Genomic DNA, 17975 nt, shown 5'->3' with positions numbered 1-17975 from the left:
TTGATTGTCATTAATGGAGATGGAGGGGTTCAGGAAGGGGAGGGAGGTGTCAGAGATGGTCCAGGTAAATTTAAGGTCAGGGTGGAATGTGTTGGTGAAGTTGATGAATTGCTCAACCTCCTCGCGGGAGCACGAGGTGGTGCCAATGCAGTCATCAATATAGCGGTGGAAGAGGTGGGGAGTGGTGCCGGTGTAACTACAGAAGATGGACTGTTCTACATAACCAAAAAGAGACAGGCATAGCTGGGGCCCATACGTGTGCCCATGGCTACCCCCTTGGTCTGGAGGAAGTGGGGGGATTCAAAGGAGAAATTGTTGAAGGTAGGACCAGTTCGGCCAAACGAATGAGAGTGTCGGTGGAAGGGTACTGTTGGGGACGTCGGGAGAGGAAGAAATGGAGGGCTTGGAGGCCCTGGTCATGGCAGATGGAGGTGTAGAGGGATTGGATATCTATGGTGAAGATGAGGCGTTGAGGACCAGGGAAACGGAAGTCTTGGAGGAGGTGGAGGGCGTGGGTGGTGTCTGGAGCGTATGTGGGGAGTTCCTGGACTAGTGGGGGATAGGACAGTATCGAGGTAGGTAGAAATGAGTTCAGTGGGGCAGGAGCATGCTGAGACAATGGGTCGGCCAGGCTTGTGGATCTTGGGAAGGAGGTAGAACAGGGTGGTACGGGGTCAGAAACCTCATTACAAGAGAGAAAATTGGTGGATTAGGAAATATACCAAATCAAAATCTACAATACCAGCCCATTAAAGTGTTTAAATTATAACAGGCACAAAAGGTCAGGTATAATGGACTGTGAGAAGTAAGTCTGAATCAATCAGGTAAAACATGAGTCCTCGGGAATCAACTTGAACAATATACCAGTTCAATAGAACAACAAATGACACCGTGAACTCCTCCATAAGACACCAGGTTATACTCCAACAGGAGTAACTGAAAGCTAGTGCTTCCAAATAAACCTGTTGGACTATAACCTGGTGTTGTGTCACTTTTAACTTTGTCCACCCAAATCAAACACGAGCATCTCCAAATCACGTCCTCCATAAGAATCAAGCTGGTGGAATCACGCACTAGCAATACTGTGTCAATCTGATACAACTCTACAACTCACAGGTTGGCGAGTTAACTTATGGATAATCGAAAAAGCATCTGATCACAATTGCCTGACCCAAAACATTTTAGAAAATGGGATCAAGATAGTTTATGAATTTAATTTTTAAAAAAGGGCCAGTTAAACACTCTGCACCCAATCAGGCGGCCTGTTGTGTAGCATGGATCAAATTTCTGCTTTGTGACCAAGGACGGCTGCATTCAGATGACCTTCAGCCGACATCATGCATCAGGGAACATTACAGCCATTCATACTAACCTTTGATTTTCACACATTTACATCGAAAGTTAAACACGCTCTTCTATTTCAGCAACACTTGCTGAAGTTTAACATCCGGTGTGAAGTGAAAGTGTATTATTTTGTTCACTGATAAAATTTTATGCCACAGGAAATAACTGGAAATCAAAAGTTACAATTGATTTTGTGTGACACATTGATCTATTGTACACAGTGGGAGTGGGAGGGGTAAGTTTTTAGGTCTCTTCTAGAAGCAGCTTATTTCAGAGGAATCCTGTAAAGAGAGGGCAGCTCTGTCCCTGAGTGCTGGTGGGGTGGGGAAGAGGGGGTGGGGGAAGGTCAGTGGATCTGAAGCATTTAAAAGCTGACAAGAGAACTCCAGAGCAAATGGAAAAAAATCCTCAGTTTAGTAGACTTCAGTTCTGAAAAGAGAGAATTTCAAGTCTCATTTTGTTCCATCAAACCCTGAAAGGTCCAAATAGAAACTTTTGCCTGTGAAATTTCCTTCACACCATCAGACCTGAAACACGCCTGGCAGCTCACCTCAGAACAGGCCAATTTTTAACCTGATCAAAGTCTCTTTTGCCCTTGATTCTCGAGGCAGCTGCTAAATCAGTGCTGGAGCAAACCTGCAGCTGTTCCATTCCTGTCTGCAAGTATTCCCCAGCAACAGACAGCTACTGCACATCAACTCCCGAGTTATTGTGAAACCCAGGAGCTCCAGGGCTCTATTTCACACACGCTCCCCTTCAATCTCTGGTCAGAGACATGTCAAAGCGCTACCTTAAACACTTTAAAGTCACCAACAGCAGCCAAGTTAGTCACTGGGAGATGTATGCGCGTGATCTTTGGAAGACTCTTCCAGTTTTATCTTGCTCATATTACTGCACAGAAGCAGTTTTTAGTAGCAGCATGATAAGCTGGAACATGATGTAAGTGAGATGCCCAGTTTTGGGGGCAGAAGTGTAGTAGTCCCAGTACTAGATTGCTAATCCAAGGTCAGAAGTTCAGCTCTGCCATATGTTGAGAGTTAGAACATAAAACAATACAGCGCAGAACAGGCCCTTCGGCCCTCAACGTTGCACTGACCTGTGAACTAATTTAAACCCATCCCCCTACACTATCCCATCATCAACCAAGGATTGTTTAAATCTCCCTAATGTGGCTGAGTTAATTACATTGGCAGGGCATTAGCTACAAAGCACCATTGGCCAAGAATGTTGTTGCTTTTGTTTGATATTTTTAGATTAGATCAGATTAGATTCCCAGCAGAATGAAAACAAGCCTTTCAGCCCTACAAGTCCACACTGATCCTCCAAAGAGTAACTCACCCAGACCCATTCCCATACCTTATATTTACTAATGCACCTAACACTATGAACAATTTAGCGTGGACAATTCACCTGACCTGCACATCTTTGGACTGTGGGAGGAAACCGGAGCACCCGGAGGAAACCCACGCAGACACGGAGAGAATGTGCAAACTCCACAAAGACAGTCCTCTGAGGGTGGAATCAAACCCAGGTCCCTGGTGCTGTGAGGCAGCATTGCTAAACACTGAGCCACCGTGCTGCCCAACCTCAATTAATTTAGTGATGAACTTTATGAAGGTTCTCTACCACTTTGCACTCAAGATTAGGGATAGTCAACATGACTGCTTGCATGGGAAAGCATGTTTCACTAACTCAACTGAGCTTTTTAAAGAAGTGAGAAAGAAGATTGTTGGAGGCAGAGTAGGGGATGTTGCCTATATAGACTCAAAAGGTGTTCAGCTGAAAATGTGTTGTTGGTTAAAGCACAGCAGGTTAGGCAGCATCCAAGAAATAGGAAATTCGACGTTTCAGGCATAAGCCCTTCATCAGGAATGAGGAGAGTGTGCCAAGCAGGCTAAGATAAAAGGTAGGGAGGAGGGACTTGGGGGAGGGGCGATAGAGATGTGATAGGTGGAAGGAGGTCAAGGTGAGGGTGATAGGCCGGAGTGGGGTGGGGGCGGAGAGGTCAGGAAGAAGATTGCAGGTTAGGAGGGCGGTGCTGAGTTGAGGGAACCGACTGAGACTGGTTAGCAAGGTTAGATCACATGGAAGAGTTAGCCGATTGGATACAAAATTGGTCTGAAGGTGGGAGATGGAGGGTTCTTTTCTGGACTGAAGGCCTCCAACCAGCAGTATGCCACAAGGAGCAGTGCTGGGTATGCTGCTTTTTGTCATTTATGTGAATATCATAGGAATAGATAATAAATTTGCAGATTACATCAAAATTTGCATAGTGGACGATGAAGGGTTAGGGTTAGGTTTCCCTGTATACTGCATAACAGAAAAGTGCTGATTGATTGACCAGTGAAGTTTGATTAGTAACAGACACGGTCATGCAGAACAGACCAATTCCTGCTGATGACTGTGAGCTCGGAGAAAGTGAGGACTGCAGATGCTGGAGATCAGAGCTGAAAATGTGTTGCTGGAAAAGCGCAGCAGGTCAGGCAGATGACTGTGAGCTGCCAAGTTATTTTCAAACTTAACATCAGGCAACTTGCATCCGATTGGTCAGGAAAAATGTCCCGAGAAATGTGAATGCAAGTGATTATTTGAATTAAAACAGGTCCAACGTGTATATATGTTCACCACTCTATGGGACACATCAGCACTGAAACATATTTACTACATTACTCACTTTGTGTGGGGACAGCATGTCTTTTGGCCTGACAGTGGCATCCTAATAGTGGCAGATGTGCCTGTGGTCACATGTTGCTCTAAATTTTGAAATAACTTACCTAGTGAGGGGCAGATGGACACTATTCAGGACCAAAGTAATTGCCTTAGGACCTTCAATGAATTCCCATGACATACAGTGAAAAATAATGTAATCGGGGAGCCATTATGCTGGAGGATTACTTTAATGCATGAGGTTTTATCAGGTTTGCAAAGGGAACAAATAGCTCAGACCTCTATTTAAAAGATTGCTGTATTAGTTTGGTCTTATGAGTACAGAATTATAGGAACCCCAAGCTGTAGTAGTCAGAAGTAGAAAACCCCCAGCTGATCTCTCAACCAGGACATCAAGGAAACAGACTAGTAGAAAGTGAGGGCTGCAGATGCTGGAGATCATTTGACTGTTCCACTTTGAATGTAACTTTGGGTGTAGAATGATGGGTGGCACGGTGGCACAGTGGTTAGCACTGCTGCCTCACAGCGCCTGTAGACCCGGATTCAATTCCCGACTCAGGCGACTGACTGTGTAGAGTTTGCACATTCTCCCCGTGTCTGCGTGGGTTTCCTCCGGGTGCTCCGGTTTCCTCCCACAGTCACAAAGATGTGCGTGTCAGGTGAATTGGCCAAGCTAAATTGCCCGTAGTGTTAGGTAAGGGGTAAATGTAGGGGTATGGGTGGGTTGCGCTTCGGCGGGTCGGTGTGGACTTGTTGGGCCGAAGGGCCTGTTTCCACACCGTAAGTCTAATCTAGTCTAATCTAAATGATACCCATTATATCATGCAGGTACCTGTTTGATGCCAAGTACATGGGTTGTATGTCCCACAGACTGGGAGAACTCGTCCCTTCAGCTGTCTGGCTAACACTAAACACTCCCCAACCAGCCCAGGTGTACAAAACTGTGCCAACATTAGGTGTTTGCAATCGCTCAACATTTGCTAGATAATCCTGAAGAATTCTATGGATAATTGTCAGTTGGGCTTACAATGTGAAGCATTTCCATGTTCTTGAAGCTACAATACTCATACAGGGCCCTGTGATTTGCAAACGGAAAGAGTAACATGCACTACACCAGGTTAAGATCAATTGCCCGTAGTGTTAGGTAAGGGGTAAGTGTAGGGGTATGGGTGGGTTGCGCTTCGGCGGGTCGGTGTGGACTTGTTGGGCCGAAGGGCCTGTTTCCACACTGTAAGTAATCTAATCTAAAAAAAATACCTGACAGACTTTCTCTGGCATTTTTTGGAGGGCAGAACCCTGACCAATTAACCTGCCCGATTTAAAATTTAAGTCAAGTCTGACAATTATCTTTAAATCTGTGATAATGGGTGCATTCTCAGTGACAGTGCCTTATCAGAATCCACTTGTCAACCAATCGACATGCTTCTCTCATGCAGTATAAATATTAAACTTCTCCTTAAATTTGTATTCTTGTGATTTTTTCCTGAGGGAAGATGAAAAGTTCAGTGAAATGCCTTTTGTCAGCAACATTTCCTACTTTAATTCCTTTCAATATATAATAAAAGATTAATCTTGTTTAAAATTTTAAAAACTGGTCATATTAGTCTGTTAATCATTTGTTGGATGCTTACGTTTCTTCTTAAAACATTAATGGCCCATAATAGGATCACAATACCGTAAGTACAATTAGCTACAGATGGATAATGCACGTGTTCTGCTCAGCATTGCCACGGATTTATAGATGTTTACAGCATGGAAACAGGTCCTTCAGCCAAAGCTGTCCATGATGCCCAGTTTTTACTATTAAACTAGTCCCATTTGCCTGTGTTTGGTACATATCCCTCCATAGCTATCCCATCCATTCACATGTCTAAGTGCTTCTTTAGTGACAAAATTTGTTTCTACCACTACCTCTGGCAGCCTGTTCCAAACACTCTCCACCCTCTGTGTGAAAAAAAATTGCCCCTCTTGACCCTTTTGCATTTCTCACCTTAAACCTTTGCCCTCTAGTTTTAGACTCTACCACGGGGAAAAACTGTTTACCTTAACTATGCCTCCCATCATTTTTACAAACCTCTAGAAGGTCACCCCTCAGAGCTGTATGCTCCAGGAAATAAGGCCCAGCCTATGCAGCCTCTCCTTACAATTCCAATCAGGTAGCATCCTAGTAAATCTCTTCTGCACTCTTTCTAGCATAGTAATATCCTGTCTACAGGAGGGTCACCAGAACTCCATGCAATACTCCAAATGTGGCCTCACCAACACCTTGTACAGCTGCAATAAGATGTCCCAACTCCTATACTCAATGCTTTGGCTGGTGAAGCAAGCATGCTGAAAGCCTTCTTCACTACCCTGTCCACTTTCAAGCAGCTATGAACCTGTACCCCCAGATCTTTGTTCTATAAACACATCCCATGGCCCTACCATTGATTAGGTAAGTCCTGCTCTGGTTTGACCTACAAAATGCAACACCTTGCATGTATCTAAGTTCCATTCTATCTGCCATTCTTGAGCTTGCTGGCCCAGTTAAATCAAAAATGATCACTTCACATGGAGCATATTGTGAAAGCTTTACATTCTTTACTCATCAGGAAAACCCCCCAATGCCAAATTTCACACAGTCATCACTTTTACCACAAGAGAAAAGTGGTGTTGATAGATTGGTAAGTTGAATCTAATTAGCTAAGGCATTGGCATGGAGAAACAAACAGGAAACTTTAGACTCCCGATATTTTCGGAAATATTCAAGAAAGAGGCAAGGTTTGAGCATTACCCTTTTGTTTGCAGAGAACGGGCCCCTGCTTGTGAAGATATCTCACTTCCAGCAAATGAGAAAGTGTCACATTGTGATCGAGGTAGTCAGCATGGTTTTGTCAGAGGGAGCTCATACCTGACAGAATTTGAGAGAACCAAGTATGTAGAGGAGGGCAGTGTGGTTGATGTAGTTTGAATGCAGGAGGACAGGCCAAGAGTTGTTATGGCAGAACACAGGACAATTGCCTTTAACAATTAGGACATAGATTATAACAGCAGGGAGGTTATATTGGAGTTGCACAAAAAAACCTTGGTTAGGCCACAGCTGGAGTACTGTGTGCACCTCTAGTCACCTCACCATAGGAAGGACTCAATTACACTGAATGGGCGATAGACAATTTGTCAGGATGTTACATGGGCTGGAGCACATGACGAGAGGCTGGTTAGGCTCAGGTTGTTTTCTTCGGAGCAAAGAAGTTTGAGGGGGATCCAATCAAGATATATAAAAAAAATTATGAGGAGCATGGACAGGGTGGATAGGAAGCAGTTGTTCCCCTTAGTTGTAGGGTCATTAATGAGGGGTTATAATTTTTTTTTAAAAAGTGAAGGGAAAATAATTTAGTGGGGGTTTGAGGAAAGGCTGTTCAGGCAGAGGGTGGTGGGAGTCTAGAATACACTGCCTGTGAGTGTAATGGAAGCAGGAAACCTCAACTTTAAAAAAAAAAGGGCATGGATGAGCTTTTGAAATGTCATAACATTCAAAATTACAGGATAAGTGCTGGAAAATGGGATTGGTATAGATTTGATGGGCCAAAAAGCCTCTTCTATACTATATGTCTATGACTGTATAACTTATTATCTTAAAATAGTTGTTAGTGTAGCTAGTAGCACCCCCTGGATTATTCAGCAAATGTACTTTCTGCCTTTGCAGCTATCCTTGGTGTATAAAGGCAAAAGCAAGATCTCGAGAGGGAAGCCAATAACTTCTATTCCATTCCCCATATAAAACAAAATCAGATATCCACCCCTTCCAGAAACTGGACATGTTACAGCACATCTTTGGGCAGATGGTTGTTGATGCTGGACCTCCTAGCAGAGATAGGGGCACTACTATTGTGCTACAAGTTCCCAAACTCTAGTCGTATTCATTCGAGATATCTTCTAATCAATCAATTGGTTCAGAGATGTTATTTACATATTGAAAACATGGGACGAGTTGATATCAAACAACATATTCCTTTTGCAATTGCCAAACAACCATCACTCTCCTTTCATGAAGTATACATTTGTCTTTCCCCTTAAACTTGCATTCTTGTGAATTGGCAATACTCAAGGTGAGAGTATTAAACTGCTTTAGAATAATATTATTGAAACAAACATTTGTATAGTGACCTCTATTGGCTACTTTTTATTGTATCACTTTGCCCAGACTTAGTGCAAACAATTATCTTTTCCATGGATAAAATCACCAGCCTCTTTTCGCTGACTTTTTGGAGTAAGACTTCTGACTAACATGATCTTTCTTTTTATTTCATTTACTGTCCTATATTTCTCCTTTTTACCTTAACCTCCTAAGGTATTATTCCATCAGTACTGGTGCTTTATTCAAATAACTTCATTCCTGAAGAAAGCCTACAATATGTTGTCAGATCATAGGGACTTAGAGTTCTAACCGCAACAGTTACCACAGATATCCAGGATAATCCATACGAAATAGGAACAGCAGTAGGCCATTCAGCCCCTTGAGCTTGTTCAGCCATTCAATAGAAACATGGATGATCTGACATTCCTCACTTTCCTGCCCCTTCCCTGTAATCCTCGATTTCTCTACTGGAAAATAATCTATCCGTTTTAGACATCAATATACAAGGACTCTACCACCATAGCTCTGTGGCAAGGTGTTCCAAAGACACTCACTCCATCTTGGGAGAGAAGAAATTCCTCCTCATCTCAAATCTTAAATTGGTGCCTCTTTATTCCGAGATTAAAGCCTCTGGTCCTAGACTCTCCCACGAGGCGAAAGATCCATGCACCAATCTTGTCAAGCCCTTTAAGAATCAGATATGTTTCAATGAGATCACCTTTCATTCTTCTAAACTCCAGGGAGTGGAGCCCTAACCTGCTTAGACTTTGCTCACAAGACAATTTCTCCATTCTGAGAATCAGCCTGTTAAACCTTTTCTGATGTGCCTCCAATTAAATGATAATTTTCCTTAAATAAAGGACCAAACCTGCTCACAGTATTCCAGATGTGATCTTACTGTACAGTTGCAGTTAGACTTCCTTACTCTTATACTCCAACCCCCTAGAAATAAGGGCCAACGTTTATTAACCTAATTAACTGTTGCCCGTGTGCTAGCTTTGTGTTTCATGCACAACTACCCCAATCTCTTTGTGTTGCAGATGTCTCTAGTTTTTCTCCATCTAAATAATACAGTTTTGTTCTCCGTTCTAAAATGAAAAGCTTCATATTTTTCCACATTATACTGCACTTGCTGACTTTTTGCCGAGTTGATTAACCTACTTATAAACTAGACTGTTTGCATCCCTCCTACAACCTGACTTTCCACCTATTTTAGTGTCATTTGCAAATTTGGCCACAATACATTCACTTTCTTCTTCCAAATCATTAATAATGTTGTAAACAGTTGTGGCCCCAGCATTTATCCCTGTGGAACCCCTCATTGTTTCCAGCCCATGAACTGATTCTCTCTCTATGCCAATATACTATCTCAAACACATGGCTCTTATGTTATGACTTAACCTTTTGCAAGGTACCTTATCAAATGCCTTCTGGAAGTCAAAATACAACATATCTACAGGTTCCCCTTAAATGAGTCAGACTCAATTTCTATTTCATTAAACCATGCTGACACTCCTCAGTTAGATTATGATTTTTCAAATGTTCTGCTTTTTTAACCTCCTTAGTAGTTGTAGGAGCATAGACATCAGTGAGATTGATCTAAGTATAAAAAAAAGTTCAATTAAACAATTAGAATCAGGTAGATAGTAAACAAATATTTACCACAAGTATCTGTTTTGGGGCCACTCCACTGCTGTTTATCATTTTTATAAATGACTTGGATGAGGGTGTAGAAGGGTGGTTTAGTAAATTTGCAGATGACACTAAAGTCAGTGGAATTGTGGATAGTGCTGAAGATGTTGCAGGTTCAAAGGGACATAGTTAAGCTGCAGAGCTGGGCTGAGAAGTGGCAAATGGAGTTTAATGCAGAAAAGAAAGAGGTGATTCACTTTGGAAGGAGTAAGAGGAATAAAAGAGTTTTGGGCTAATGGGAAGATTCTTGGTAATACAAATGAGCAGAGATTTCGGTGTCCATGTACATAGATCCCTGTAAATTGCCACCCAGGTTGAGAGAATTGTCAAGAAGACATATGGCATGTTAGCTTTTATTGGGAGAGGGATTCAGTTTCGGAGCCACAAGGCCACGTTGCAGCTGTACAAAACTCTAGTGCGGCCGCACTTGGAGTATTGTGTACAGTTCTGGTCACCGCATTATAGGAAGGACGTGGAAGCTTTGGAAAGGATGCAGAGGAGATTTACTAGGATGTTCCCTGGTACAAAGGGAAGATCTTATAAAGGAAAGGCTAAGGGACATGAGGCTGTTTTTGTGAGAGAGAAGATGATGGGGAGGTCACTTGACAGAGACATACAAGATAATCAGAGAGTTAGATCGGGTGGACAGTGAGAGTCTTTTTTCTCAGATGGTGATGGCTAGCACGAGGGGACATAGCTTTAAATTGATGGGTGATAAGATATAGGACAGATGTCAGAGGTAGTTTCTTTACTCATTAGTAGGGGCATGGAATACTGCCTGCAACAGTAGTGGACTTGCCAACTTTAAGGGCATTTAAGTGGTCACTGGATAGGCATATTGATGAGAATGGAATTGTGTAGGTAAGATGGGCTTCAGATTGGTTCCACAGGTTGGCACAACAGATGACCAAAGGGCCTGTACTGCACTGCAATGTGCCATGTTCTATTTACTTTCAAAATTGGTGCTTCTAAACACAAATTTCCCGTTCACATAGAATTTCATGGACATATGAACCTTCGTGAAAAGAAAACATATAAATGCAAAATTGCTACCATGTAAAACCTGAAATCTGTAGATCTATCCTGCTGGAAATCCTTCACATCAAATTTTCCTCCCACATTCATACAGAAGATTGATGAGGTGATGTCACTGAGAAGGTGGGGCAGTTATATTCTCAAACTGCTTTACTTGTTTTCATGTGCACACAAACCTGAACTGCCCTGGGAGCGACGGTCCTATTAAGCTGCAAGTGCATCCAGCAGCCTGGAATGTATCATACATTGAAATAAAGAGGCTACTTATGGTTTTGTGAAGGTTCAGTGATTTTTAAATCAGAAGTTGCTCATGGACAAGCATAAAACAGAGTGCTGAGAAAGCATTTGCAACCCACTCAACCAATTTAAATACTTTAAACCAGGTTGCTTTGAAAGTTTTTTTGAGTAAAGTGAAGTCTCTGGATAATACTTCATTTCAGCAGAAGCAATAAAAAGAGAGGAATCAGCCTTCAGTGTTAAAGTACAGCAGACAGTTTAGTCCTCCGTGAAATCAAAGCATCTGTCACTCACCATACATCTTTCCTTCATCCGACAGGATAATTTTTCGCCTGCCACATGGTGGGTAAATGGCTAAAGCTTCCTGGAAACTTTGCTCGATGTCAGGACTCCACACACCCTCTGCATCATTGTCCAAATTCTTCTCAATTGAGTCATTCATTGTCTCAGAGTTGTGGTCAGGGCTGGTGCCCTCGCTCCAACTGTTTGTCTCTATTTTAATGGTCTGGGGTCTCCAAGCCTCAGCTTGGAGGACAGCACAGCACATCTGAGGTAAAAAAGTAAAAAGAATTTTAGGAACTGGTGAATAAATCAAATGTGATGCACCTCAACCTGAAATGGATATTTGCTATTTTATTGGACTAGCTAGGGGTATGATAATCAGCACAAGTTCAGCCACAGCAGCTGCTAGGAGAGTTATTTTATCTCCACTGCAGCTCTTCTCCTTCCTCAATTGAAAAAGAATCTTGTAGCTAACTTGGAGATGGGAAGAAAAAGTGTCAGTGATTGTGAGAGGCAATGGAAGAGACAGACAGACAGAGACATTTGAAAAGAAGAATTGATAAGACTTTGTTGGGAGGTAAGCAATTATTAACCAAATAATTGTTTTTGGAAGTTTTAACCTTCGACATTTACTTCTCTGATCTTCATCACAGGCCAGTACCATCATCCAAATGGTCACTACCCACATTGTTAGGTTTATTCTGGAATTGCTGCAAATGTGTTGCTGGTCAAAGCACAGCAGGTTAGGCAGCATCTCAGGAATAGAGAATTCGACGTTTCGAGCATAAGCCCTTCATCAGGAATAAGAGAGAGAGAGCCAAGCCGGCTGAGATAAAAGGTAGGGAGGAGGGACTAGGGGGAGGGGCGATGGAGGTGGGATAGGTGGAAGGAGGTCAAGGTGAGGGTGATAGGCCGGAGTGGGGTGGGGGCGGAGAGGTCAGGAAGAACGGGTCTGTTTGAGAACGTGGCTGAAGAGCTTCTGTGCAGAGGAGATGACCTGGGGGGTGCAGTGAGGGAGGGACTCACTGAAATCCTTGTAGAGGGAGGAAGAGAGCTTCTTCAAGGAAGGCATTCTGGAATTGCACAGCTACATGCAGATTCAGGAGAAAAAACATTCATTGATTTGGGCATCATTGACCAAACCCATTAAAACTCAACCACATTATCTCCCTACCCTTCAGGCTCTCTGTCTCTCCTCCTGATGAAGGGCTTTTGCCCGAAACGTCAACTTTCCTGCTCCTCGGATGCCGCTTGACTTGCTGTGCTTTTCCAGCACCACTCTAATCCAGAATCTGGTTTCCAGCATCTGCAGTCATTGTTTTTACCAGGAGTCACATGTAGCCCAGACCAGGTAAGGATAACAGTTTCTTTCCCTAAAAAGGACTTTAGTGAACCAAATAGGTTTCTCTCAATAATCTATTCTTGTCATTATTCGGCTTTTAATTCCTAATTTTTGTTGAATTTAACTTCCATCATTTGCCACGATGGGATTAAACCCAAATCCTCAGAACATTACATGGATATCAGGATTAACAGTCCATGATAGTGAGACTAGGCCATTCACTGACATTGGATGGGGAAACAAAGTGAGGACTGCAGATGCTGGAGGTCAGAGTTGAGTGTGGTGCTGGAAAAGCACAGGTCAGGCAAGATCTGAGCAGCAGGAGAATCAACCCTTCGGAAACATCGATTCTCCTGCTCTTTGGATGCTGCTTGACCTGCTGTGCTTTCCCAGCACCACGCTCAACTCCCCATTCTGTGTGTTAGGAAAGTACATTGACACTTTTCCACACATGGACCGCAGCATTCACTGAGAACACTGAAGTGTATGAAGGAAGGGGAAATAATTTTCTATTAACATTTCAAATTACTTGAGATAATACTCACATTAGTCAACTTTCAAAAAATCCTCATCAGATATTTGCAATGATAAATTTGTCACTTACATTTTACAGTGAATAATACAGCAAAAGTACAGTGAAAAGCTTCGCTACAATCTGGCATAGTTTAAGAATAAAAAGGATAAAGATATGACTGAAAGGGTCCTGAGCCAGCTCACCAATGATACCTGTGCCACCTTCCCCCCTCCACTGCTGTCCGCTCCAGATCCACCAATGTAGGAGTTGCCACTCTTTAGGCGCCATCACCTCGCTGCTGGGCCAACCTCACCAATGCTGCCATGGATGCCAGGTCCCATGCTGAATCCACACGCCTTGCAACCAGGACTCTGACTCCACTGCCACTTTGAAGACACCAGGAGTTCCAGCTCCGGGCACACCATGCTGCTGCTGCTGCCTCACCAATGCCAGCAGTCCCTGCTCTATGCCTCTCTCAGCCAGGAGTCTCCAGTTCCTCTACTGGACCAGGTTGTTGTCACTATTTTGCCAAGAGGCCCGCTCCAGCTTCCCCCCTTGAAGATGGCGGAGCCAGCAAGCTGACATTGAAAGGTCTGCTTCTGCCACCGCCACCCACCAATCCCGATGCCAGGAGGACATTCCTGCTGCCACCGCCACCCACCAATCCCGATGCCAGGAGGACATTCCTGCTGCCACTGCCACCCACCAATCCCGATGCCAGGAGGACATTCCTGCTGCCACTGCCACCCACCAATCCCGATGCCAGGAGGACATTCCTGCTGCCACTGCCACCCACCAATCCCGATGCCAGGAGGACATTCCTGCTGCCACCGCCACCCACCAATCCCGATGCCAGGAGGACATTCCTGCTGCCACCGCCACCCACCAATCCCGATGCCAGGAGGACATTCCTGCTGCCACCGCCACCCACCAATCCCGATGCCAGGAGGACATTCCTGCTGCCACCGCCACCCACCAATCCCGATGCCAGGAGGACATTCCTGCTGCCACCGCCACCCACCAATCCCGATGCCAGGAGGACATTCCTGCTGCCACCGCCACCCACCAATCCCGATGCCAGGAGGACATTCCTGCTGCCACCGCCACCACCAATCCCAATGCCAGGAGGACATTCCTGCTGCCACTGCCACCCACCAATCCCGATGCCAGGAGGACATTCCTGCTGCCACCGCCACCCACCAATCCCGATGCCAGGAGGACATTCCTGCTGCCACCGCCACCCACCACCTCCAGTTACTGTGAGGTGCTGTATCCACCATTACCTCTGAGCACCAGGAGGAGTTGCTATTCAGCACACAGCCTACTAACTGCCATGCTAATTTCACTGACTAACCTGCCACAAACAGCTCCAAAAGAAAATTTTAAAAATGATATAAAGAGAGCCAAGTAAAAAGAAAAATAATCCAGAGCATTGTGGCCAATTCCACCAATTCCTCTCCCCATCATGTTCATCTTCACCAAGTCAGCCAGTAGGAAACCCCTGGAGGTGAGCTCTACTGCCAGTGGGCTTGACTTTACTTTGTTCTGCTAAGTAATACAAGCAAGCATCGCATTCAAGAGGAGATTTTGTAATATCACAATTCAGCTCCTAACCTTAAATTGTTCATGAGCCTTTCACAGGATAATAATAAAGTGAAAACATTGTTCTAACTTCCAACTTTGTACCTATCTACCCACTTCGACATTTTAAGAATCCAGCTTCTTGAAAACAGCACATTTGTCCCATTCAGAATTTTTGCAGCAATGCAAGTGTTTTCAGTGGGCCTTTCATTTTCATGATGAAAGGGGAATGGAATTCACATCAATTACAACCAAATCATTGCACTATCAAATGCTGTAAGAATTATATCGTCTGAGTGAAACACAAAAGGGAGAATTGAGTGAGAAATGTGGAACAGTCTCAGCACCACTTGTGCTTAATACTATCTTTTACTTTATTTTGCTATTTCTGTAACTAAAGCATTCTGTACCTAGATATGTTTTACCGAAGATAGTACTGTGTATGGTGACATTGTAGGCTTTTCACTGTACTCTTGTACCCTGTACTAAAGTGACAATAAACTTAAATCTATCATCGTGGAAAAAAATCAATCTGGCAAAGGTAGACTGGAGGCAGGTTTGTGGAATCCAATCAAGATAACGTCCTCAAATAATACATCATGAAAATCAAATCAGGGCAGAGATTATAAGATACAACATCTGTCAGCTCAGCTTCTCTCAAAGCAGAATTAGGCAGTTTGGTCCAAATTTGCTCTGCCAGTCAATCATGGCTAATGTTTCTAAATCCCATTCTCCTGCCTTCTCCCTGTATTGCTTGATTCCCTTACTAATCAAGCATCGCTCTCTATCTTAGAATCGCTCCCCCTCACTGTTCAAGGCCCAAACATTCCTATTAGGTGAAGTAGCAATTTATTTGGAATGTCTTCAGTTCAGCTTGCTGTATTCACCACTCAATGCAGTCATCTGTATATTGGGGAGGCAGAACAGATTGCAAGACCAGATCTGGTACACTTTGGTTTTCTGCTCAAACATGATCCTAAGCTTTCAGGTGCCCATCATTTAATTCCCTAAGACACTCCATTTTGACCTGGCTTTGTTTCCCTGTACTATATCGTTATAGGAAAACCAATATTTATATATTCTACAGCCCTCTGGACTCAAGATGGAGTTAACTTCAGATTTAAATCTTTCCCTTGCATAGTCTCTCAACATCAGCTGTCATTGATCATTCTGTTTTAGATTTGCATCAGCTCCAGATAGATTTCTGTTTCTTTATTTGTTCTGTTGTCACCTTACCTTGTGCCATCATTCCTTGGTCAACAATCTCTCGAAATTCCATCCTACCTAAGATTTTCCTTTTTGTGCTTTATCCTCTCTCCACCTTTTCCATTTGTTTAAAACTGGTCAAATCTATTTTTTCCAATTTGATTATAGGCCATTGATTTGAATGATTAATTGTTTCCCTCATTCCATTGATGTGCAAGATACAGGCTCACTGACTCGAGGAGGGATTTACATTGGTAAGAATAGGGGATTGGTTCAAAGACAGAAAAGAATAGTAGGAATAAGAAGGCACATTTTAAATGGCAGGCTGCTACTAATGGTTTGGTCACAAGAACATTGATGCCTCAGGATTTGTAATCTACATTAAAAAAGTGAAGGGTAATGTATCCAACTTTGCTGCAGATACATAGTCAGCTAAAGAAAGACAAGGAAAACAATTTTCCTAACCCGTTGGAGATGGGTTTGGAGGCTGATAGACCAGGAATGGAACAGAGATCTCCAGGCCAGATCTCAGGTGCTGCCTCCAGACAACTTTCCCAGTGTGAGCAGCCACAGGTACTGGCAATCTGCACCATGGAAAGGACCAGTGTCGGACAATTCAATTAACTGAGGCTCCAAAGTCATTCTCTTCCTCCACTATAAACTTTTCTAAGTTGCAAAATCCCAACCTGTTCTTCAGGAATCGAACTCCTTCTGGAGATAATTAGTACACTCCATGGAAGGTTATGGATGGCAGAATTAATTGGCAAGATTGGGGTTGCAGTGCTTATTGGTGTCTAGAATTGTCACTGGAAGGACAACCTTTCATCTCAAGGTCCCTTCATAGCACTTTGCCATAATTTTCACAACTGAACAGACAGGCCTGTGGGTGCACTTCCATTTTGCACTGTCCCACTAAGTCTTTCTCTTTTCCAGCAGTGCTTATCTCTCAGTAGGGCTGTCATTTGGACAGTGCTCAAGGCTGTCAATTAGGCCAAATGCTTCCCTGGATGATCCACTGTTCTTAAATGGACTGCAAAAGGTGCATGTGATTAATTAGATTAGACTTACAGTGTGGAAACAGGCCCTTCGGCCCAACAAGTCCACACCGACCCGCCGAAGCGCAACCCAGCCATACCCCTACATTTACCCCTTACCTAACAAGTAAAAAATGAGATCTGCAGATGCTGGAGATCACAGCTGCAAATGTGTTGCTGGTCAAAGCACAGCAGGCCAGGCAGCATCTCAGGAATAGAGAATTCGACGTTTCGAGCATAAGCCCTTCATCAGGAATGACACTCCGGGCAATTTAGCTTGGCCAATTCACCTGACCCGCACATCTTTGGACTGTGGGAGGAAACCGGAGCACCCGGAGGAAACCCACGCAGACACGGGGAGAACGTGCAAACTCCACACAGTCAGTCACCTGAGTCGGGAATTGAACCCGGGTCGACAGGCGCTGTGAGGCAGCAGCGCTAACCACTGTGCCACCGTGATCAGGAAGATGTCTCAAAAAATCGATCTGGTAGGTACATGCTGAGGCTATAAATGGGCTTGGGAACTGCAAACATTCTTGACATCGAGATTATGACATTACAGGAAAACACAGCCAAAAGTGTGCAAATGAGTCAAACAAATTAAGAGTTGGCAGCAAGATGGCAGATAGAGTATAATAAGGGAAAATGAGGTAATTGGTTTCAATACTGTAAAAAAGATAGGAAATAGGAAGAGTAGACCATTCAGTCACTGAGCCTGCTCAGTCATTAACTAAATTTCCTGGCTGATCTGATTGAGACCATAACTCAAATTTTCCCACCCGTACTCCTTAGGATCATATAGCACAGCCTATTGCATTTGCACTGACAAAATCTACCCAACTTTGTAGCTCAGCCCATAGCCTTGAATGTTATGACATCATCCAAGTACTTTTAAAAGGTTGAGGTTTCCTGCTTCAATTACAC

At 43.6% G+C, this 17975-nt stretch overlaps 1 protein-coding gene across 2 annotated transcripts in view; it reads right to left on the bottom strand.

Annotated features, from left to right (window-relative positions):
• The window catches only part of LOC132831164 (transcriptional enhancer factor TEF-1-like), an 82979-nt gene that overhangs the window by 47815 nt on the left and 17189 nt on the right, over positions 1-17975 (bottom strand). For both annotated transcript variants that reach the window (XM_060849174.1, XM_060849172.1), the window contains exon 3: positions 11387-11639. In XM_060849174.1, coding sequence (XP_060705157.1) covers positions 11387-11639 — 253 coding nt within the window. The remainder of the gene's footprint in view (positions 1-11386; positions 11640-17975) is intronic.

Source organism: Hemiscyllium ocellatum, chromosome 33, assembly GCF_020745735.1.
Source record: "Hemiscyllium ocellatum isolate sHemOce1 chromosome 33, sHemOce1.pat.X.cur, whole genome shotgun sequence".
NCBI lineage: Eukaryota > Metazoa > Chordata > Chondrichthyes > Orectolobiformes > Hemiscylliidae > Hemiscyllium > Hemiscyllium ocellatum.
Note: the sequence above shows the minus strand (reverse complement) of the source record. Positions and strands in the feature narration are given on the sequence as shown.